This window comes from Thunnus thynnus, chromosome 7 (assembly GCF_963924715.1).
Source record: "Thunnus thynnus chromosome 7, fThuThy2.1, whole genome shotgun sequence".
In the NCBI taxonomy this organism is placed as follows: Eukaryota; Metazoa; Chordata; class Actinopteri; order Scombriformes; family Scombridae; genus Thunnus; species Thunnus thynnus.
In genome coordinates this window covers 22180698-22205177 of record NC_089523.1, presented here as the reverse complement: position 1 = coordinate 22205177, position 24480 = coordinate 22180698, and the positions used below count along the sequence as shown (strand labels likewise).

The 24480-nt window shown below is 41.9% G+C and overlaps 1 protein-coding gene across 3 annotated transcripts; it reads right to left on the bottom strand.

Annotated features, from left to right (window-relative positions):
• Positions 1-3632: 3632 nt before the first annotated feature.
• Positions 3633-24073, bottom strand: LOC137186220 (mediator of RNA polymerase II transcription subunit 13-like). 3 transcript variants are annotated; one of them, XM_067594962.1, is made up of 30 exons: positions 23196-24073; positions 22196-22430; positions 20838-21006; positions 18206-18351; positions 17901-18098; positions 17013-17207; positions 16758-16914; positions 16563-16670; positions 15753-16469; positions 15431-15647; positions 14971-15001; positions 14709-14848; positions 14412-14502; positions 14116-14312; positions 13812-14011; positions 11910-12799; positions 11626-11793; positions 11289-11512; positions 10977-11172; positions 10496-10874; positions 8618-8834; positions 7731-7922; positions 7414-7637; positions 7170-7312; positions 6917-7075; positions 6622-6804; positions 6330-6475; positions 5290-5454; positions 4687-4787; positions 3633-4584 (listed from the first exon to the last, which is right to left on the bottom strand). In XM_067594962.1, the coding sequence occupies exons 1-30, from the start codon at positions 23259-23261 to the stop codon at positions 4452-4454; spliced, it is 6387 nt and encodes a 2128-aa protein (XP_067451063.1). In that variant the 5' UTR covers positions 23262-24073; the 3' UTR covers positions 3633-4451. The 3 variants fall into 3 exon arrangements, with proteins under 3 accessions (XP_067451063.1, XP_067451064.1, XP_067451065.1); XM_067594963.1 differs by having other exon boundaries at positions 11626-11790; XM_067594964.1 differs by having other exon boundaries at positions 14412-14504; positions 14738-14848.
• Positions 24074-24480: the final 407 nt, after the last annotated feature.

Genomic DNA, 24480 nt, shown 5'->3' with positions numbered 1-24480 from the left:
AGTACACATGTTCAGGTGCTAGGTCTGAGTTTTGTTGCACAGTCCTGGGATATTCTGCCACTTGGAGGTGCCACAAATGTGAAAAGTTTATAACTCATAATTAGCTGCACGGATTTTAGTGAAAATTTTTCCACATTTTCTCTGGACATGCTCAATTCATTGAATAAAGTGTGGTCATGATTGGCGAAAAAGGTAAGTGGCTTATAAGCATAAACTCACATTTTCATCAATTTTGCAGTCAAAACTTCCAAAAATCATTTAAATTTCACCGTAGGTCCAAGAGAGCTGAAATGTTTTCAACACGTACACTCATGGGTGACAAAAGTTTCTCTCACTGCAACCTTTGGTCAGAAGTCCATCACTCTATATTTTTCAAAATATGTAAAATCAATTAACATATACAGTGTATCTATGCAAGTCTTTATTCATATACTACCAATATTGACAGAGACATTCTTTAGATAACTTCATCAAAGTGTTTGATAATACACCTGAAACCAGCAGAATGATATGTGATTTTTTTCAGAATTTTATCACCAACATTTTGACTGTTGTTTCAAATGGACAAAAACACCCCAGTTTTCCACGTGATGTCATTGCCTCAACTTGTGAGAAGGTGTGGAAACAATGTGTCCTCAGTCGCGCAGTCAGTAAAGTCACCTTCTCCGGGGATACAAAGGTAATGGGTTCGAATCTCAAGGTGGCCAAATCCAACTTGCCAACAATCTAGCAGTTCATGAAGTTCTGTTACGAACCTTAATTAATTTCAGAAGGCAGAATAGATATGTAGTCTTAAATTTATTTTTAGTCTGTACATGTTCATGCACATAGATGTCATATGAAATTAACATTTTACTTTAATTCTAATTTTTTAAATGTAAGGGGGTTTTAAGAGACTGTATACAAGACAAATATTCTGCTTTCTAGTGTGTACTGTACAGTTTGTCAATGTGTCTATTCTACATGCAAAAAATACTGGTTATAATGGAAATTAAACACATATATCCAATCTTTTTTCTTCCTACTCTCTTAGTTACATTGTCAAAATGAAATATTTGTAAAGGCAGATCTGTAAAAGAAACACATTTGAGCTACACAGCAGCATGTGGTCACAGAGACGCTCACACAGTGACACAGATGGCACTGAACATAATCTAAGAGAACCTGTTTGCTGGCTACAAACACACCAAATCCTGATATATCCACAATGGGTTTCACGATTAAATGTTTCCAAATAACGGAACAGATTTCTTTTTAATTCTGTGATTTGGCACCAGCTGAGCTCGCTGTCCTGCAAAGCCTCAAACGAAGTGGGCTACCCTTCCATTGGATCCCATTAAGCAGAACATAAGACGCTGATTGGATGAGGCTTTGGGATGACATGTTCTCCTTGATTAGCTAATTCCATTCTCGCTAACCATCCAAATCCTGTTAGTATGGGCAGAGTTAAAGTTGCTGCTCTGTCGAGGAACAGTGTTCATCCGGCCATGAACAATTAGGCTGAACCTCTATAACCCACAATTCACTGATGTGCCAAGACTAATTAGACAACTTAAAGCAGCCTCCCCAACAAGGAGCTACAATGGAAGTTATTGTGGGCTGATTTTGTTCATGCACAGCTATTATTATTATTTTTATTTGAATTTTATTTGATAGGGACGATGTAATTTGACATAGTTCCAATACAGAGCACGATGCATAGAGTTTATAGCTGTTGCTAATTTTCAACTCTCGCCCTTAGTTGGGCTTTATATGTACAGTGTAATTAAAATATACAGCTTTCATTATCATAAAACCACAAAACACTACAGATATGGAAGTACAATATAATACATACACACACACACACCTTAGTAATTTAAAGTATAATTAGCTAAAAATGGGTACAGCTCTGGTTTGCTTTTAGCCAGCACTTAACCTTTTAAATTAAAATTTTACATTTTTAAATCTTAAATAGTTTCCAGATTTTATATCTGGAATTAATTTGATTTCAGTTGGTAATAGAGAAAGCTGATTGTCCAAATTTAGATCTACAATGTGGTATTTAACAGTTGCCATTCACCACACTCCTAGTTTGTCTGTTAATGTCTTGTCTTTGGATTTATCTGGAAAGAGTCCCTGGGGCTAAACTGTTGATACATTTGAAAACTAACTTAAGAAAACAAATTTGCAACAAATTAAAATCTAAATCTAAATCACACAATTACACGTGACTGGAACCTAACGAATAAATCTATCGGACTGATATTATCTGTAGATTTAAACTGAATGTCAACAGATCAGTGTCGGTGTATATGTTGGCTGATGAGCAGCAAGAAATGACACACAAGATATGTTAAGAGGTTATTTAGTAACAATGTTGCCTTTTTAATTTGTTTATTTTTCAACTGTAAAATGTTCTTCTGAGTATCTATCTTTGTCACAATTCCTTAAAAAACTAATTGAAGGGATTACTATCAAAAACATGGATGTGAGAATAATGTCTGATATTTTATCATACTGTATATCAAAAATGTATCATTACTGTGGCTTTTTAAGTGACAAAAGTTGAATAATATTATAGAATACTCATGCAAATGTAAACTAATGATGAATTTTATTTTTTTTCTGCAGAGGTGGATGCCAAGAAGACAGATCCCTGTTTGTACTTTGAAAAATACACTCGAAGTTTTTCTTCCCACACTTTTTGTTCTTGTGTCTTGTTAAAGATTGATCACCAACATTGTAACCTGAGTGAAATACGTCAAAGACACCATTTCTCTGGCTTCATTATTCGAACGGAAACTTCTATGTCTTGTGCATCTTTTTTTCTTTTTAGCAATTCTCTTCATCTGTGGAGTTTTAAGGGGAATCTCACTGATTTTACATGTCAAAGGAAATTTACTAGTCACTTTATAGTCGTATAAATTCTTCTGTGGCTCTGGAGATTTGTCAAGCCTGAAAAAAAGAAAAAACTTACACAAGTGACATGTTTTTGGTAATCTTTGTTTGGAGGCTACAAATTGTGCTTGCATTACAAACTGGACTTTAAAAAAACTGCTGTGACCCCGTTCCATACTACAAATTCTTGTTTGGGTATGTAGAGTTCCCAAATCAAATCAGTTGCTTGATTTGAGTGTGCTGGTGGTTATCACTATTGTCTCACAATGCATTGCAATTCTCAAAGGAAATGGAGGAGCAGCTCATAACTGGAGAGAACTTTTCTCTTTTTAATAAATGTGAAAAGTGGTATTATATTGAAATAAGCATCTTAAATATTTTATATAAAGTATATTTATATTTAGTTTAATTAGCAGTGACATTCTGGGATTGTAGTGTGATCGACACTTTTCCTGTAAATAAACTGTATACTACCTGCATTAAAGGACAGTATGCACTATGCAGATCTGTAATAGCACATACTGTATATGTATGGTAGTAGGACACATGGCATTGAGGGTTTAATAGAAGATGCTATCAAGTTGCATTATGGGAAGTGTAGGATCCAGTGTTTTTGAAATTCAATGTATATTTGGGGCTTAAACTGGCATTTCCAAAAACCTTAAATCTCCAACTTTAAAAGTAAGAACAAACATTTATCTACTCACACCTGTTGAAACCTGTCAAAAAAAGGTGAAAAAACACCAAGAGGATAATGTAGACGCACTTTATTCCTAAAACAGAAGCTGCACCATCAGTAGCGGCACACAATTATATGTACACATATACACACACAATTACCTAAATCTGTTATATAAAATATATAATCTGACAATGTACCTTTTAATTCCTCTTCAGAGCTCATTGAGTTACTGTGCGAGAGACTCTGGAGCCAAAGCAGACAGAGAGGTAAGTCTCATCCACTCATTGGGTGGGACGCAAATGCCCAGGCCAGCTTTTACTTCATTTTTACAGCGTGGCAATAAAAAGGTCTGTACCCTTTGAAAAAATAAGATTCTAAAAGCAATCTACAGCAAAATTCACTTGAACAGGTTTTTCCGTGTTGTAATTGAGAAAATTACACTTTTTAAACCAATTCCTTTACAGTGAGATGTACACACCCTCTAGGATTTGTAATATATAAAAGATATTAAGCATTAAAAATTCCACATTTAAAAACTTACAATAAATAATATATGCAGGCATTTCATTAAGATAAAATTTCATAGATTGCAATCTACAGTCATTAAAAAGACAATTTATTCTCCTTTATGAAACCTCCCTTGATCATCCAAAATGCTAAAATGGATTCTTGGCATCTGATTGATTGATTGGTTGATTGGAAACTTCCAGTCAGTGAGTCAGTGTTGTGTGTGAGATACACCAGGGAGGAGGAGGAGGAGGAAGAGGGGAAGCTTCCTCCAAGTTTGCCCTGATGGAGTGCGAGGTCCTTTGAGTGTCGGGGATCCGTCGTAGCAGGAAATCCACGATTTGACTGATCAAATCTCAGCAGTTTGATCCCGTTAAAGAGTTCAGAGCATGTTCATGATAAAGTTGTACATCTGGGTGAGCACCACAAAGTGAACGGGCAGACAGGAGCGCCGGTCCTGGGTCGCAGGATCGCATGTCAGCCAGGAGAGGGCATTGTATTGCTCTAGAACAAATCTGTCATGCAGGGGAAGAAGGCAGCAAACAGTTAGAAACATGTCTTTTTTTTTAATACACAGCTCTCAAAGCGTGCAGACTCTTGTGATCTGAGCAGCGTACCTGAGCACATCAGAGGTGTGGTTGGAGTCCAAGGGGTGGGAGTGTTTACTGTGCAGAAGCTCGTCTGATTGGACTGAAGACACGTGCAGGTGCAGAGAGGCCTGGGAACAGAAAATATGAAGATACAACTCAAATTCAGGTCTTTAAGGTTTAACATCACCTCTGAGTACCAAGAGCCTTTCATAGATGGAGACCTGAAGCTTAAAGCATTTACAAATCATTTTATGCGTTTTCTTTTTACTACTGCAAACTAGAAAATTAATCAGCAACTATTTTGATAATCGATTAATCGAAAAGTGATTTTTCAAGCAAAACTATCAAACACTCCCTTATTTCTGCTTCTCAGTAGTGATGATTTGCTGCTTTTCTTTGTCTTATGCAATGATATATTGAAAATATTTTTGCTTTTTGGACTTTTGACTGGACAAAAGCAATTTTAAGAAGTCACACTGGGATTTAGGAAAGTTCGACAGACATTATTCAGTATTTTCTGACATAATTTAGTCAAATTAGTCAACAAAGTGCTTCAAAGTGACAGTTTATCTCTCACACAGGTGTATCTGAAGCTCCGAGAAACTTTAAAACATGCCAGTAAAAATCTACCTTGAGGAAGAGTGGGCACTGGTTCTGGGCTTGAGGGCAGGCTGACCAGAACCAGTCAGGCAGTGGTCCAGTCTTGGCTGTGGAGACAAAGTAGCCCAGAGCCATCGGCTGCTGCAGGATGTTCAGGGCCTCCTCGTGGGACTCCATACGATCTGCACTCTGGCCCTGCAAGACGACATTGATTGAATTTAGAAACAGAACGACACTATGACATGCATTTTGGGTTAAAATAGTCTTTGTTAGATCAATGTCATGTTATTTATAATCACATCTATCAAGTCAAGTCAATTTATATATTTATTTACACCAAATCACAACAGAAGTTATCTCAGGGCATAGAGCAGGTCTAGACTGTACTCTTTAATTTACAGAGACCCAACATTCCCCCTTGAGCAAACACTTGTTGAAAGCGGTAAGGAAAAACTCCTCTTCAACAGGAAGAAACCTCGAGCAGAACCAGGCTCTAGGTGGGCGTCCATCTGCCTTGACCGGCTGGGTAAAGTTTGGGTTGGGTATTAGTGCTACATCTGAATAGACAGCCTGAAATCCTGCTACTAATTCCTGTTTTACTGGTGTTACTATAACTTTGACCGCAGAAACTCTCAGGGGGAAAAGAGTATTCATTTTTCCTAACTCCAGGAGCAGTTATGTTACTGTTAGCCTAAGTGTGTCTTTATTCAAAATAGTAATTTTCAATCTTTTATATCAAACATTTGTCAGAGATGTTGCTTCAGGCTTCAGCTGCGTGCAAAATGTGATTCAGTTTTGGCACATTCTGCTCAACCAGAGGCTCACCAGGTAAGATTGTGAAACTGCTTTATCTCAGTAAATGATGGAAGAATAAAAGACATTCTGACGCTAAATTGAACATTGTATTCTTACAAATTTGAGGGTAAAAAAACAAACATGAAAAAACAAAATATATGGTTAGAATTGATGAGATGATGCGCTGATGTGGTCAATTATGGAAACAGTCTAACTGTGTTTTGGTTCCTCGTGTTGGTTAATTATCTTTGTGGTTTGATGTTTTGAAGACTGACCTTGCTTCCATCTCCCCCCTGGTGGTAGTGGGAGCCAGGAGAATGAACTGGGGACGTAGTGGGGGAGTTGGGCAGGATGTTGATGAGGTCGGGATCCACCATGTCATTGTCAAACAGGTCAAAGATAACCATTCCATCAGAACCATCTGCGGAGAGGAACAGGCAGAGAGCTCAGGGTTTGTTTGTTGCTGAACTGTAGTAGGTTTTATCTATAATTCAATGACTCATGATGTTACAAAGGCTAACAAAAGTGGTGCGTTTCTTTAGAGGCTGTGTCAGCGACAGAACGTACCAGGATTTATGGGGTTGAAGTTGATGTCGATGGGCTCTGGAGTGTTAGTGTTGACCTGCACCATCGCCGAGGTGGGGAACACCAAGATGTGTGTGCAGGATGTGTCCTGAGGTGTGCTCAGCTGCGACGTTTGCATGTTGAGTGTAGTGCTACGACCAAACACCGAACCTGTTGACACCGAATCTGCCGAGACAAGATGGAGGAGAGATCATCATTATGACGTCAGTATGATCAAAGTAAAAACTTTTTGTGCCAAAATCTAAACAACCAGTTTACTGTTTTCATTTGGTTTTACCTGGCATGATGACAAATGAGCCTTGGGGCTCCATAGCAACCAGACAGGCGCTAAGGATGCTGGGTGTGTCCGCAGCAGAGATGCCACACATCCTACATGTCTCCTTCAGACGTTTACTGAGGGACTGCAAGTTCCTCCTGCTCAGCAGAATACTCCAGTCTGAAACATGAAGGAGATGAGAGTACATTAGTGTGTCTTCATGTTTGTAGATAAAGCGATAAACCGTATAATCGAACACTGAAGGTGTGTGTACCTCTCAGCTCGCCGTGGCCCATTCTACCGAGCCGTCCAATCACCACCCTCCATGGCAGCGATGTCACTTGCACCAGGCCGAGACACCACTCCCACAGCTTCTGCAACCCCACTCGCCTGGCTGAGCCCTTTTTCCTGCGAGCCCTGCGACAAACACAACACATGTAGTTTGAATACAGACACAACTTCATTGATCGATATCTCAACTTGCTTTATACTGATACAGCGACTGTGTGTTCAGTTACCTGTTTGGGACATCAATACTAATGATGCATGTCTCAAGCAGTTCTCCATGTTGGTCAGTGCAGGAGGCCAGCAGCCAGCGCTGGTCATGGGACAGACAGTAGCCAACAAACAGGACGTTGTACTTCTGAGACGCCTCGCCGAACGTCTCCCCGAGTTCCGTCTGCTTGTCTTTCACTGGAGCCAAAATGAAGGGCGGCGTATACAGACGCAGACACTCAGGCCTCTGCACAAAGAGTAAACATTATTAGTAAATTCAACAGCAATGCATCGGCTGGCTATCTTTACAAGGAGTCAAATCAGTTTCTGATATATTTACCTCTGGGTTCTTGAGTGCCATGTCGATGGCAAGACCGGGGCCGAAGCCTGTCAGAGCCTTGAAGTTGGTGGAGTTGGGCAGAGGCCGACGACACTGAGTGAACACGGAGAAGGCCAGGGACTTGAGGTGCTGGCCGTAGAGGTGGCGCTCCCCGCTGTGCACCGGCTGCAGCAGATACTGGCAAGGAACAATCTGACAAGAAAAAGAAAAAATACTGGTATTTTAGACAGACTTCTGATATTTTAACTTTAGGTTTTTGTTACACTAATCTTGTATAGATAAGATACTGTTTTAACTGAATCATTGCTTAACTGAACACAAACAATATTACCCAATAACTGAATTAGAAGGAAAAATGAACGACAACTTATCGAACAAAGAAGCATGCATGTTGTGATTAATACATATACTTAATGCATCCTCTGACAGTTTTGGTGAAATCAAATAATAGATTTTGGCTGCATTATATTCTAATACAAAATATATTTTTAAAGATTTATAAGTAGAGGGATATTACACCTATTCTATTCAGTCATTGCTGTCCTAATGCTGAAACCATTAGCACCATTACAGTGTTTCAGAATTCCCTTTGGCATGTTGATGCAACCTTGTGTCACTATATCACAGGCGTCGCAGCTACCACCTCTTTTAGTCGCTGCTAATTAGTCCCCCTGCTCCTTCTCACCTCCCTGTGTGCCTGTGGGTAACCTGCTCTGTTGTGGCTAAAATAGCAAAGCATATCAGTCCAAACACATCACTCACAGCTCAGCAGCAGAAAGACATCTGAATGTGTGAGCTACACGTGTCCATCTGGTAATATACTGTGATAGATTTCGACTCACTCATTTCTACTGCCAACTACGAAACCTTTGTAATGTTGCCTGTACCTGTACTGAGACAGCGTTTCTGATGTGAGCAGGAAGGAACTGCAGCATCTCCATGTAGCAGCGCAGTAGGCCCAGTGTGTAGGTGCTGGAGTGGACCTCTCTGTCTGCGTCTTCGTAGCTGAAAGGGTCCACGATATACACCACGATGGCAGGCGGGTAAGACACAGCGTGTGACTCTCCGTCCGTTGGCTTGCCCACTTTGTCTCTTTCCATTGTGCTGTTAAGAAAAGGCAGAGACTTAGTTAGCAGGCCAACTGAGCACATACAGTAATCGTAACTAAAGCTATTGAAACTGTTCATACTACTAGTGAGTGTACAACACAGATAAAAATATTAACCACAGACCCAGAAGTCACTACACAATTAAAATCATCCCATATTCCTTTGGGCTTTGATTTTGAAAAACGCCCTGACAGGAGAAAGTTTTGAAACAGACATAAAACGGAAATAAAGTGCAAACAGATTATTATTGGCGACCAGTGCACATGGATTCAATTTTATATCGTCAGCCCCACTGGATGTAAACTGGTGTCAGCATATTTGGCTGAGCTGTGGCTCAGTCACGCCTGTGTTGCGGTGTCCACAGGAAATGTTTTAGAAGTGAAGTGTCCGTTTCTTAGCAGCTACATTTAAAATGTGGTTGAGAGTTATTTTGCTCACGTTTTACAACCTGTAAAATGTTATTATTAAAACCTGTATTTTTGGTTCATTTCGTCTGACAATGTTGTGATTTTACTAGCAGCTCAGCGGCTGGGTAATGACTGCTGGTCAGCATAGTATTTATGAGCTGTGATCAAGTTTCATACTTGTTCCGTTATCTGACAAAAAAAGAAAAAATGATTTAAGCTGAACTCAGGATTTGCTTATATTTTTAAGTCAATTGCCAATAAGTAGCTAATCTTTCTCTTGATCATTTCATACTTTTCACCCTCTTCATACTTTATATTTGACGAGGCTGAGGTCATGAAGTTAAGTCCACAGGCACGTTTTGCCAATCTGCGTGCACAATTTACCAGTCTGTTCCCAGTTTATTAGTATGTTTCCATGGATTTCTCGATATCCTACCATATGACCCCTTAATTACGTGTTTTCAGCACAACAAAAAAAGCTAAGAGAAATATCCCTTTTCCAGGGTCACAACACACAGTGTATACTGCCTTTGACATAGTGAGTAGTACTCACTAATAGGATGTAGTATTGAATTCATAAACACTTCATGTTTACCCAATGCACAGACACGTGTTGACTACCCAGCCAGAAAGGAAAATCTGCCAACTGCTTATACGAACTGTACTATTATGTCATCTTTCACAAAGAAACAAGCCTTAAACTACATTTTCGAAAAGACTAACAGGCACATTTGGTCACTAATAACTATCAGAACAACATATATAACCAAATAGACATAGCATGTGTGTGCAGGTGAGGAAAATCCTGAATTCTGTAATGTTATGAGTCTGAGTCGAGTTTAAACATTCGCCAGTCGATCTTAAAAAGAAATGAAACTACTGTTATGCTGATATTTTGCTTTGAACTCTTTAATTACTTTTCTCTCATTTGTCTGCTTGCTGTCTCACAGCATCACCACAGCTCAACTGTCAGTTGGGTTGTTTTGACTGTACCATTACAAGATGACGGTTAATTTACTGAGATCTTAAATGTGTCATAAGCAAATCCATGCACTTAATTTCTCTAACGGTGCAAGAAGCAATGCCTCTGTCAATATGACAGATTAAGACAAAAACAAAAGATACATCTTAAGCAGATCAATATCTCATTCAGCAAATGTAAAAGAAGGATGTCTGACGGGGTCAAAGCACATAATTTAAGATTTTAGTAAAAGATTAAATCTCTCAGACTTTCATAGTGATAACGTACCTCTCTGGCGTCTCAGTGGGCACTTGTGGCTGGTTGGCAGAAGGTCCGTTTTCTGCCAGAGCTCCTGAGCCCTGCGGGTTTGACTGGGGTCCATTCTGAGACGTGCTGCCTTGCAGCCCTGCTGTCCCAAACTGGGAGTAGGAGCTTGGCTTGGCTGTTGCCATTCCCCCGATAGTCTGGGATCCTGAGGATGAGGAGGGAGGGGTGCTGTTGACCTGGGCAGGCTGGGCAGAGCTGGTGCTGGAGCTGGTAGTGTTGGTGCTCTGGGGTCCTGAGGAGGTGCTGGAAGAGCTGGAGGTCTGGGAGGAGGAGGAAGCCACAGCAGGGCTGCGCTGGGACAATAGAGAGCTATCCAAAGACTGCTCTGACAGGTACGGAGCTGAAAGAGGTCACACAGAAAGGAGAGAAAAGTGATTGATCTTTGTTATATATACTGAGTGACCTAAGTTTATGTTTTAAGATTTATGAGTCAAGATGTTACCTAGATCATAGCGGCACACTTGAGCAAAGAGTTTGAGCTTATTAAAGGCTTCATTGTTTCCGTCTCTGGCAGCCATCTTAAGAAACCAGTCGCTAAGGGGCTGCTCCGTCATGCTCCTGCCCTCTGTGGTGCCAACCTTCAGTATGCCCTCTGGGTGACTCTTACAGATGGGCCTGTGCTGCCCAAGCTGGCATGCCTGTCGAGCAAAAGGAAGTTAATGCGAAAATGAAACAGTATGAATCATTTGTGAAACTGTTTTTGTGGGCATGTCAGTACAAGAAAGATGAGTGTTTGTAACTGCCAGGTGCGTACCTCATACATAGCACTCAGATCTTTGAAGAAGGTCTTGGCTCTGCAGAGCAAGGCTTCATTTTCTGGGCAAATGACGACGAAACCCACATCCCTCTGAGAACCAAAAGGATCCAGGAGAAGCTTCTCCCAGTAGGGCAATCCAAAAGGAGACAGCACCACGAAATCATACTCATAACCGACCAAAAAGGTGGGGATGGGCAGAGGCTCGGGAGACTCATCTGTACCTGTGGTGAGAGGAGGAAAGATTTTAATCTTTGGCTCTCACAACAACAAAACGATCAAAATCGCTTAATTTGTCAAAGATCCGACTGATTCGGTATGCCTGCATCACACGTACCATATGATCCCCTCCCTGCCATCTTGTGGAACTGTTGCCAGGTGAGCGGTCCCTGTACGCCCCATGAGCGCACACTCCTCTTCTTCTGAATGGTGTCCTGCAGCACAGGCTGGAGGGATAACAACACCCGCAGGACGTCCTGAGAGAATAGCTTGCTCATATCCGCTGCTTCAGGAAGAAGAACAAAGAAATAAGTCTTTACTTCACAAAGATTGAGGTTAGGAATGAAAACATGAGAAATATAAGCTCGTAGTAAGAAGAAATAGTAATACAAAAACACATACATTTGCATTTTGGCCACTGGTGAAGACAGGTGCTTTTCACTAGTGCTTCATCTACTTTGCCACCTGACATATTGTCCATGAACTGCCTGCCATGCTCCAGTGCCATGTAGCAGTCATTATAACAGTCCCTCTCTTCCACCCTCAGGAAAGAACTGGGGGTCGAGCTCGGTTTGGGGTACTCCACACCTGCCATAGGGGCGAACGGGTTGGTGCACTGGTCCTGCAGCAGCAGGATCAGCTCATCTGGGGGTTTCTCCTTCAAGCTGCCAGCCTTGTGTGTTGTGGAAGCTCGCAGCTCTTCGAAACACCGCTCTGTATCCCGACTGGCGTCTGAGCCACGCACCACCACGTCCAGTTCGTCCTCCAAAAAGAGCCCGGCTGACTGGCCGAAGCGTCGATTGGCGACGGCGCTGAAGCCGCATGTGCAGGGGTACTGAGCCTCGCCGTTGTCCTTGAGGTACACGCCTACATCTGCCCCTCGGATGTTCATGTTGCAGACGCACACACAGCAACTGTCGAAGTTGCAGTCCTTGAAGAGGTTCATGACTGACTCGGAGAGTATGAGGGTGACGTAGAGGCTGTGGGCCTCAGGGATGGAAGGTACAGTGGCTGGCTCCACGGAGCTAAGCGGTCGACAGGTGGAGGGCGTGGAGGCCGGGGAGTAAAGTTCAGAGTTGTCATACTTGAGCGAGCCCTGGACGCTCGAAGGGCCGCGGGGAGTCCGTGGAGTGCGTGGTGTGCGAGGCGTGGGCACGGAGAAACGTGGCGTGGCTGGGGAAGGAAGGATGCCCGTTCCGCTGTTGCTGGGAGGTGCACTGCTGGACATGAAGGGTGTGTGGGTCTGAGGGGTGTAGGTCTGACTGTAGTCTGGCTCCACACTGGGGACGTTACTGTTGGAGACAGAATAAAAAGTTTGTAAGTCAATTTAAGACCATACCAGAGTTTTTACACATTTCTTATTTGAAAAAAAAAAAAAAAATCTATACCATGGTATTATCTTATTTTTGGATTTTAAGATATTTTTTTAAATGTTCAATATAATGCATAATTTAAGTTAACATAACTGTCATTTTGGTCATATTACTTCATAACTAGAGACTTCACAGCAACAAATAATATACATAACACAATAATGACTAGAAGGAATACTATGAATATTCTTCTAAATGTTGTAAGCATTAGTTTAAAAATTTTCAAACAAAACTACCATATTTTTTGCATTTTATATCAAACATCTTTCTCCAATTTCTACCAAATTTTCTGCCATTTCCTATTCTTAATACAATGAATTCAATTACATTTATACAGAATATGGCTTTTTCTGAGTATTTCTGTTTCTATACGGTTTGTAAATTAATTGTTGAAAATATTTGTCTTGCTCCTGCAAACATCCCATATCTCTCCCATTTCCACATCTGTCTGACAACTCAAAAATTTGAGAGAATACAAATTTATAATATACAATTTACCAACTTGAAATGACGTGTATTTGTGGCTGAACAAAATTGTTCATACATGATTAGAATGTGGGCACAAATGTCAAACTCTTGTTAACATTTATACAGCAAGTTATATGTGCTTTCAAAATGCTGAAGACATTTATGAACTACAGTACATCAGCCATAACACACTGCATCTAACATGTGGTGCATCGACACCTGACCTGAAATATAACCTTGGTAGAATAACATTTTGAGTGCTATGCTGGAGTGTTGTCGGGCATTACTGATTTATGTTTAAGTGGCTGAAAAATAACTCTACAATCTTAATTATTAGGCTCACTAGATCTCTTCATAAAAAAATAACCCACCGCCCCAATGCTCTGACATGAACTGACTATCTGTGGGGAACACTGAGGTGAGTTAAGTATAGTAACACTATTAATTTAGTGCTGTTCTTCACCTGTCTTTGGTGAGGAGATTGACGTTCGTCACCGGGGGTATCAGTTCCATTTTGCCCAGGGTCCAGCTGGGTGTGTACACACAGTCTTCTGGCAGTTTGATAGGCAACAGACACTGGCTGGGTAGAGCCTTCAGAGGGGCGTACATGGAACAGCCGATGAAGGGCTGAGACGTCTCCGGCTTGTACACAAAGGAGAAGTCCTAAAAGCAGAGACATCAATCACCAAAAAAAGCAAATAAAAAAAAACTGATGTAACAACATTTTCCACTCACTCCATACTTGGCAGGTGTGTGATGTGTCGTACCTTTATTTCAGATGGCTTCGGGCTGCAGAAACCCTCCTCCACCTCCATCTTGAAGTGGTTGTTGAGCTGGCTGCCGTCCAACAGGGTGAGGCCTGCCCCCGCTTCCAGGCTATCCTTGCTCCCGGAGTTCATGGGCGAGTAGCCCTGCTGCTCCAGGGAAGGCGGGGTGGGAAACATCTGGTGCAGGTCCGCTGAGCCTGGAGAAAGCAGAAAGTATTACTTCTCTTGAGAAAACACGTGTGTAAAAGGATACAATGTATAACATGCAATTATTAACTGATGCTTAGTGTTCTTACTTATGCAAGACAGGGGGTCCAACGTGGCCGGTTTCGCATCTTTACAGCCAAACTTGTCCTCTGTACCAACTCCAGCTCTTTTGGATCCAGGCTGTGCAGACAGAAAGAAAAACAATATATTCAATATGCGTCATTCATTTCATTAAGTCATGCTTATTTGTAAAGCCCTATATTGCATACAATGTCTCAACAGGCTTTACAGAACAGCATCAGCAGTGGTACTTGAGTATATTGTGTGATGATATTATGTGGGCCCTCAGAGTATAATTGTGGGACAAACATCTTCATTCAACATACATGTACTGATGCACTTAGCGCTAACTCATCTTCATCCGAGTTGAAGATTTTATCCAGGTCGCTGTAGGACACAGCCAAGTCGTTCTCATGGATGAGGCTGGTTGAGGCTGAAGGTTTACTACCTGATGGACCCTGACCATCTGCATAACAAAAACATATCAGAGATGGAGGTTTTTTTAGTTAAGATCACATGACAAAGTTTGAAATGCTACATCTAACTTTGGATTTATTAATTAAAAAAAGAAAGAAAAGGCATTCTCACCATCAGCTGTTGTCCCAGTTCCTTCATCCCCCTGGGTCAAAAGAGGAAAAGATAATTGGAATTATTACATCCTTTCAGAAACCGGATCATTTTACATCACTTTGTTCGATGTGATTAACTTCCTGCATGCAATAATAAGCATTCCTTTGTGAAATGTGTTAAAAAAATAAAACCTGCAGTAAAACATAAATAAAACCATAAGCATACTGCACTGGTACATCCTTGTTGTAATTGTCACTTTAATTTGGAGCCTTTAAAGCTAAAGAATAATTACAAACACCACTATGTCACCTGCAAAGTTGTGAAAACTCAAATTGATAGTAGTAAGTAAGAAATGAAACATTCATGGTCAATCAGAAAACCATATTTGATCAAAATAATATTGGGATATTGGTGTAAACTTTGCAGCAAAAATAAACCCTGAATGGATAAATTGATATCAGGCTTGTCAAGAACCCACCTTGTGTTTCTTGTTGCCGTCTCTGTCAGCTCCAGGCTTGTCCTTCTTCTCAGTGAAGCTGAACTCTTCGTCTCCCTCTACAAAGGCGTAAGGATCCGGCTCCTCGCCATGTTCTCCGTCTCCTGTGGTGGAGGAAAGATGGCTGTTTCTCCGCTGGGCGTAAGTCTTAACCAGTTCCTGGGACACCTTCAGAGGGTGTGTGGAGCCTGACATCAACCTGTGAGGAGATTAGTAGTGTTAAGATTATCAGACGTATGTTGTTTGAATAAAAAGCTGCAGTTTTTGTTTTATTGCGGGTCAAGATTAATTCTAAATGACTTACTCAGTGACGGAAACTACACTCTCTGTCCCTCCACCTCCTCCAGAATCATCTCGGATTCTATCCACAGGTAGCTGGGGTGTCAGGAAGTTAGAGGCCTTCTTCCTGGGTAGGTTGAAATACTTCCAGGGGTTGTGGGTGGAATCCTCATTGGGGTTGATGGCTGAACCGACAAAGATGGTGGGCTCCATGGTTTCATTGAAGGCTGGCGGGAAAGGCAGAGGCATGGACATGTTCTCTAGTTGAGGCTCCTCAGACGAGCCCTTCTGTGGCAGCAGACAAGGCTCTACCGACGGGGGGTAGAACGGTTGGTGAATGGGGGTGGACGAGTTCTTCATGCCACCTGGAGTCATATCACCTTCTACATGGTCGCAGGGATGCGGGCTGAGAGGAGGGGGAGGCGGGGATCCGACGAGGTCAGCGGGGGGGCCATGCGTGTGCAGCGTGGGGGCTTTGGAGGGCGCTGTGTCCACGTGGTGCAGGCTGGGATATGAGCCCTCCTCCTGTGTTCTTAAACAAAGCCTCTGGGTCTGTGGCTCCAGGGACTGCTCCTCACTCACAGAGTTGCGGTGGTGAAAAGGCGTCTGCGGCCTCTTCTGCTGCTTCTCCCCCTTCTCCAGCTTCTCGCCCAACTTGTGCTTGGGGGCTGGCTGGGCAGGCTGGCCTGATGAAGGCGGGTGTCCTGAGGTGCTGCTTGATCGCTGTTTCTGATTCTTATGTCTGGGTGAGAAATAGAAGAAAATGCTTATAAGATACTCTTAATTTAAAAACTCAAATCTATAGTCACTTGTAAATGCTTATCTCTCAACATACCTTGAGCAATTACAATGTGGCCTGTGAGTAGGCTCCACGAAATCCCAAAGTCCACTTTTATCTGACTCCTCCTCACAAGTCCCATTGGTCAAGGTAGTAAACTTCCTCCTGTAATAAAAGGACAGATAAACATTTTATCAGGCAATTATTGTTAGAAATGCAAATTTTGGGGTGGAGAAAAAGCTCTTAACATACTTGTTCCCTGTACGATTTATGTTATACTCCTGCCACACTGACTCCACCATCTGGCTAGCCAGCCTGCGAGGGATTTTACCCCCATGAAGACTGTTGTTAGAGCTGTAGCCATCGGATGCAGAGGACAGTTTTAGCCACCTCTGCGCAGGCTGATAATCTATAAGAGAAGGTAAAATAAACCACAAGTTCAATACAATTTCACAGGTTTTTTGTTGAGTATCACATTTTAGTAAATGTGCAGCTGGAAGGTCTTACCGGTCTGAGCCTCCTCTGGTGACGTTGGAGGAGTCAGAGTGACAGAGGACATGGCAGGATCTCTGTGAGCAGCCTGGCCCTGCTGAGCACCGCACAGGCTTCCTGAGGTGTTGGCTGAGCCCTGAGGGACCACAGCAGGGAGGTCCGACAGGGGGAGTAGCACCAGGCAGGAAGGGTAAACCATCCTTACTCCCGCTGGAACCGAACAAATAACAAACATTTTTATTTCAACATCTTGTACATAAAAGGTGCACAGAAATGTTTTAGTAACGCTCTTTGCAACGTAAACGTGATAATATTCATTTCAACAACTAGATAATTCATTATCCTTATCCCAGCTCAATCATGGCTCTCTGGGAGGTTTTTCATGGGCCAAATGAATGTTTCAAACATTTATTTTCTCTATTACAAAAGTGTTTAACTTCATGATATGGCCATATACATTATACTATGTACTATTAAATATCATAAAAACAGAATTATTTAAACCACAGGATATTGCTGCAGTAAAACCTTTAGTGTGTTTTTCTGCCTTTCTATCATTCTCCTTAACTCACCCAGCCATTTTCATTGTTGCAACACTGAGACTTTCACCCATTTTTATTAACACTTTTGGGCTCTGTTGCAACTATGCACTGATCTCTGGTCCATCAAAGCATTAAAGGTTAAGGCTGGTGATATTCTATATTTCTGTAGTCGTTAATAAATCGCCCCAAAAATTTAAAATCAAGTTGAAGAGTACTGATACTTTCCGACTCTTCCACCCTGCTACTGTAACTAAAGAAAAATACAGAATATCACCAAACTGATTCATGAACATTCAAACATACAAAGTTTAAGCACAACTTTCTGCATGTACTGATCCATTAACACGTTATTATGCCTTACCGACAAGGACCTCCACAGCTGCCAGGGAGTCGTCCTCCCAGTCTGTATCCTCCATCTTGTCCTCCTGGACCTCCTTGGGATTGGGGCCAATGGGATAAAACTGCCGCCACTCCTCAATGAGCTTCTGAGTTGGGTGGTCTGACATCTTAAAAGCCTGGCCTGTGAGGGTCCCGTTCAAGCCGTACGGGCTCAGGATGACTGGAGAGAGGGAGTCACAATACTTATGTAGGACAGCTCCACTAATATACCCTTTAAAAACAGCATGTGAAACATTACTATCATGCATCTGATGAGCTACTTCCTACCTTGCAAGGGGCTGGAGCTCTGCTGGGCGAGGCTGAGGTGCTCCTCGCTGAGTCGCTGAAGAGGCTGATGTTGAGCAATCTCCACACTCGTGCACACGTTGCTGTCACCGTGTACGAAGAAGGTGAACGCGCAGGACAGGTGCTCGCTGCAAGGTGTGTCAAAGATACATTGAGGCATTTTAATATTTGGAGGGATTAGTCTGAAAGCAAAACCACATCATTATGTTAAAAAAAAAAAAAACAACAACTTTTGACTCAAGCTGCAACTTGTCATCAGCACCCAGAAGCTAATGTAAACCCCTGCAGGCTATTTAGGTTATCAGTATGCTCTCCATCACCCATTGTTCAAGTATGACTCAAGAGAGGACTGAGAAAGGTGGAGAAGATGTGTGAAATACAATTCCTCGCATATTTGGCTGTGCACTTTAGATCCATATCATGCTTTTAGGTGACAACTGTTGCTTCCACATATTTTGGGCAGACACACAGAGGCCAGCTAAGACCGCCAATCAGACAGTGCAAATAACACACACACACTCTGCTTCAGCACAGTTCGAACCTTTATCAAACCTTCTCGTGACACACGGGTAAAAATATGGGTCAAAAATAAACATGGGAGATTATAGCAGCCCTGAAATGTTAAAACAATATTCATCTTTATTTTCTGACTACTTCTGGAAGGCCAGGCGGCTAAATGCACTAAAATAGTACTTGTTGACATGGTTGCTGTAAAACCACAGTGCAGACTCAGCATTTTCCAAAGACTGCCGTGTTTACCAGCCAGAGAGGGCAGGCGACAGCGAGACTGCCAGACTCTTCTGTTGGAGGTGCTGCCTCAACACACGCTTGTAGACATCTTTATGTAAAACCAGCGAGCAAGAAACCGCCTCTTGTTCTTTGCGACAACTCTTTAATATAACTGCTGAAACCCTGTGAAACCATTGACGAAGCTGCCAGAGGGAACTGAGCCAAGGGGCTGTGCATCACACACACACACAAGTCAGTTTGGATCAACAAAGCCAAAAAAGCCAAGGCGCAAGTTAGCTCGTCAGGGAACTCCAGGATTCCCCCCCCCAGCCCCCTCTCATTCAGGAGCGAGCGGGGTGCTAAATCTATGTCACCCCCCTTATGTATGAGAGGTGAGGAAATACAGCGGAGCAGAGCGCCACTCTGAACCAGACAGATATTTATGTGCCGCTGCTGGTTCACCTCAAGCTTGTATTTCTACAACAACACTGACACAGACTAGTGTTGCCTTGCAGTTGGGAAAAGTGGAGGAGTGGACATTAAACATTACCCTGGAAGTGTTGCTCCATTACATGAGAAAAAAAGAATGTGATGTTGAAATGACGCAACATGCTGATGATTATTATTTCATGCCTTTCCCAAATGAAACCGAGTGTGAAATGTGTCACGTTGACTACGCAATTAGGTAATTGTAATAATCCTGCCATACTCCATTTACATTATCTGTTTTAATTCCAGGAAACCAAATGTCCTGTATAAACAAAAGCTCTATCAATTTAATTTTTAACTCAACTGAACTTAACCTGAACACCTACCGTATATAGAAATTAAATCAGAGCAGCAGATATGGTATCACAGTCAACAGTCTAGCGTCATGGTTACGCTACTTTAGAAAAGCCTAATGTCTATTTGCTTATGTTGTTTTTCCAATGAGAAGATGATGTCTCATCCCTAGAAAGCAGCTATCAGCTTATAACAACACAGTTGAAGTAATACAGCTGCAAGCAGTGTTTCTCCAGTTGAATTCCAAAGGGAATTTTAATGATTAAAGGCTGTCAGAGGCCAGGAATTGTTATGGGAAGTTTAAAGCTCTGAAACTCCGACAACTTTTATAACAGTGAGAACATCTGCCCAACGAGGTTGTCTGCTCTGCAGAACACACATGCATAACACTCGGTCATCCATCCTTAACGTTTCTTGAACAAGCTCTCACATACCGCTCACACATACCGCCGATCTTGATCAATACAAAACACAGACTTATGTTCGGCCCTTCAGCACAACAAGTAAAATTCATGACATCTTGCTCTGCTGCTATTTAGTTTCAGCGGTTGCACCTTCTTTTGTGTTGTGAAGAAATTGTCTCGAGGAACATGTAAGCTAGACTTTTATGATGCAGGTGGAAAGGAACCTCACGGCCACTACACTGGTTGATACTGACAACATTTAGCTGACCAAAAGTCTTTTATGCCATCCAAATAGATTTTCTGATGCCTAAGCTTTTTTTAAATGCGAGAACTTATGTCAGCAAGTCAGCATGTTTCATCATTGAAAGTAATCTCGATGACACAATTACTTCCTTTCCTTTTTCTTCAGAAAATGTTGGCTTTAGTTAACCGCAGCTTAACATCCAGAAAAGTCGCACCAAGCTGAATGAATTCATCAGCGATTGAGAAAAGTATTTCTGTCATCATGAGAAATTCAGAGCAACAGATTGCAGAAAATGGCATGACTATGTTGTTGTGCTGATAGAGGAGGCCGTGGTAATTCCCGCTGATTCACACAGAACGCACCTCAGCTTTAACTTGTGACATGACCGTTAGTTGAGTGTTGGCTTTAATGTGAGAATTTATGGCATTACATATAACTTTGAAGCAGGTCATACCTTTTGTTAATGGTCTTCTCCTCCTTCTGGTAGGGCTTAACGAACCACTTGCCAATGCGAACAAAGCCACGGTTCATGAGACAGCGCTCCAGCAGGTTGTGGATGGCTTTGAACAGGAGTGTTCGACACTCGTAGGACAGGCCACTCTCCCACTCGCCATCCTCCTCACCTGAAACAGGGCAGAGACATTAACTGAGATACTTTTAGCCAACAAAAGATAACAGCTTCATGTTAATTGTGGTGAACTGTAGAATGTTATGTGGGTTTGACAACCATAATTTGGGTTTGTGGACAGTAACAGCAATACCTTAAGTACATCTTATTGGCTATTATGCAATAACATGGTCCAAAACAGAATAACTGAGTCTTGTAGGTTTTAACATTGACAATTTATGACACAGAAAATTAACCATTTTGTTTATACACGGTGAAACTTTTTTGTGAAAAGTTCCTAACTTGTTCTGCAGGCTGTCTGCTCTTGGGTACTTCTTGAATGCTGCTCTGGTCAACAATGTTTTACAAGTGCCATACCTCATAATGATTAAAGGTGAAATTCCACCTACAAATGAAACTTTGCAATTGTCCTTGCAGTTTATCTGCAGTTTGTGCAAATGAGGCTATTAATGCTGATGACAGAAAAAGAGTGGTGACAAATCTGTGTCGCCATCAAGAAACATTTGATCTTCCTTAAGAAGGGAGACAGAATACCTGGTAAATGTAGCAGCCCCTGAGGGTGCTTTCTGCAGATATGTAAATTTGTTAAAGCTGTTAAGAACTCTTCAGCAAAAATGAAGACTTTGTAAGATGACCGTGCACAACAGCTTGCTCTAATGCTACCATACAAGCCTGAACCTCCGTGGCTGAGAGCCAACAGATTCCACGAAGCTTTAGAAACTTTAACAGAACTGTTGGCCACAAATCAGTCATCAGACTTTCTATTGTTAAAATTGGATTAGAATTCTCTAAGTCATAGTTTAAAATGGTTGACTTTATCCTCAAACAGTAAACATGTTAAAACATGAACAGAGTTTGCACAAATGGACCAATTTTGCCTGCAATTCTGTGAGTGCAGCAGCTCTTGAAAGTATCCCTTAATAACGCCAGCCATTAAACCTGAATATCATGATGTCATCATCATATAATCATAATGTTAGAACAGCTGTGCTGATTGCAAAGCACTAAATTAACTTCTTAAGATTGCATGAGTACACAAATATAATTCAGAGTACCTGTACAGGTACTGTTGATAGTTAAACCGGTGCATGAAATCCATTTCAAGTGTAATCAATTCTAATATTTTAAGACTCGCAAATCTTCATTTTAAGCCTACAGAAAACATTCCTGTAGAATACACTTACTTGAGAGCTCATTATGGATAAGCTCAGCGAAACTGGGGTCATCCCCCCACCAGAAAAGCCAGAGCTCTCTGCGACCCGGGGTGTGGTGCCTTCTCCACACACTCAGCACATCTGCCGCCAAGCATCGGCTGAAACTACACAAGATAGGGTCCTCCTCAGTCACAGGGAAAAGGATAGGCGATGAGGTGGGTCCTTGCCACACAAAACGCCGCCATTTTATCCCGGTCAAATCAGCCTAAAAAAAGAGAGAAACAATGAGAGAATGAACACAGGACATAATTGTACAGCACTAATAATCTGTTGCTGACAGCACAACTCAGTAAAGGTGTGTGTTTCTGTCCCTGCACACACAGTATAGAGCAGCTGCAGGCTGCTCTTCCTGTCACACAGAAAATCACTTCCAGTGAAAAAAGTTACAAACTGAGACTTTTACTGACATCTTGGAAAGTTTTGCAATACTTTGTACATGTGACACTACAATCATGTCTGAAAACATTAGTCATGCAGCAATTTACTCAGCAGTTATTAACAACTGGTGAAGCACACTGGAAGTCAATCTAAAATCTGATTAGCTGATAAAATTTATAACAGCAATTGTGTGGCTTATCTTTCAATATTTGTCTATCATTCAATACTGCAGTGTCACTTAGATTACAGAAAATATGAATTGTTTAACAGGTTTTAAATAATCCGCTTGTTGGCCTGACCTGTAACCATCATGTAACTAACGTTAATGCTAGCTTAATATAATTGTAACCAATGCAGTGTAAACACACGATCATGTCGTATTCATGAGCAACTCTCCAACATAGTTGGCCTGCAGTATATGCTGTCTCTGTTATGAAAGTTGGCTAGATCACGATTTGCAAGTTGCAGGCCCGATGCCTTCACGCCAGTCTGCAACTGACGTTACAAAGCTTGTTGCCTGATTAGCCAAAATGGCTTTCTGGCCTCTCAGTATGAGAGCTAACGCTAGCTAGCGCAGAGAGCAGAGTCTCACCAGGCAGAAGAGGTTGGAGTGGCAGTCCTCCAAACTGGCCCCGTTTGGTACAAAGCACGAACTCATCCTTTCACTGCGTGGTCGTAACGTTTAAGTCCATCGTCTCAATCACCATCGGGGGCAATAACTGATGTAGTTAACTCGCCGGAGACGCGCTGTTCAGTTGTAACTATCCCGTTAAAGCGCTGAACAACTTGCTAGCTACAGCTAGCTACTCAAACAGACAACTTCTAGCCGGCGCTAGCCTGAAAGCTAGGCTAACGTTAGACAGGCAGCCAGATAGCGTCAACTGTAAGCTTCTAGCTATTCGATTCATCAATCCTATTTGAAATGTATTGTCTGATCTGGTTAGCCGCAAGCTTGCTGCTACATAACCTCAACAACATCAAATAGTCCCCGTTAAACATGAACTGGACAGACTCGCGTTAAATCAAACACCAGAAAAGTTATATGCGCAATCAAAATACGAGCCCGAAAACTAAAAAAAAAAAAAAAAAACTTCACCCCAAAAGCTTAGTCCCTGGTGTGCTAATGCTAATGCCAGCTAGCTGATCTGAAACAATTTCAAAGCAGAGGCACTCTCCCCTCCCCCTGAGCTCTCCTAGCCTGCTAGCACACAAGCTAACATACCACAGCTTCAACGCTAGCTTGTTGGCTAAATAAAACAATTAGCTACACCGCCCTCCTTTTCACTAAAACCGCCACAGTGCTCCGACATAGTAAAACTACTCCTAAAACGGACGAAACGCCACATTTGCGAGACTACTCATCGGCTTCTCTTCTTTGACTGATCCATGGGTCCTGCAGATTTCCATTATTTCAGTTCATGGATTGAATTCTTTAATGGCGGCCAGGAGGACAACTCTGCCTCTCAACTCCTATTGGCCAATTTGTGGTAATGGGGGCGTCATCCGGCTTCAAGTAGCTCCATGACTTCACAGTTTACAAGATGAAAGCTCCAGTGCATCTGTCATACAGTCAGTGGTCACTCCTCAGTGATGTCTGTTACTAAACATGTTTCTCTGTGCAACATCTGCTACAACTGCGACTATGCCAGGAAACTGAAGGATATGTTGGATTTGGGGTATAAAAACATGCGTTTTTTCCACAAAATATGAATTATTGTAAATATTTGGATATAATAAGAAGATACTTCTATTGTTGCTTCAGCCTTTATTGGCTTTGTGTATTAAATTATGCTGCATACATGAAATCTAGGCCAAAGCAGACAAAGATGTGGACGTCACTGATCCCAGCGGTATTATTAGACTAATATGTTGATAAT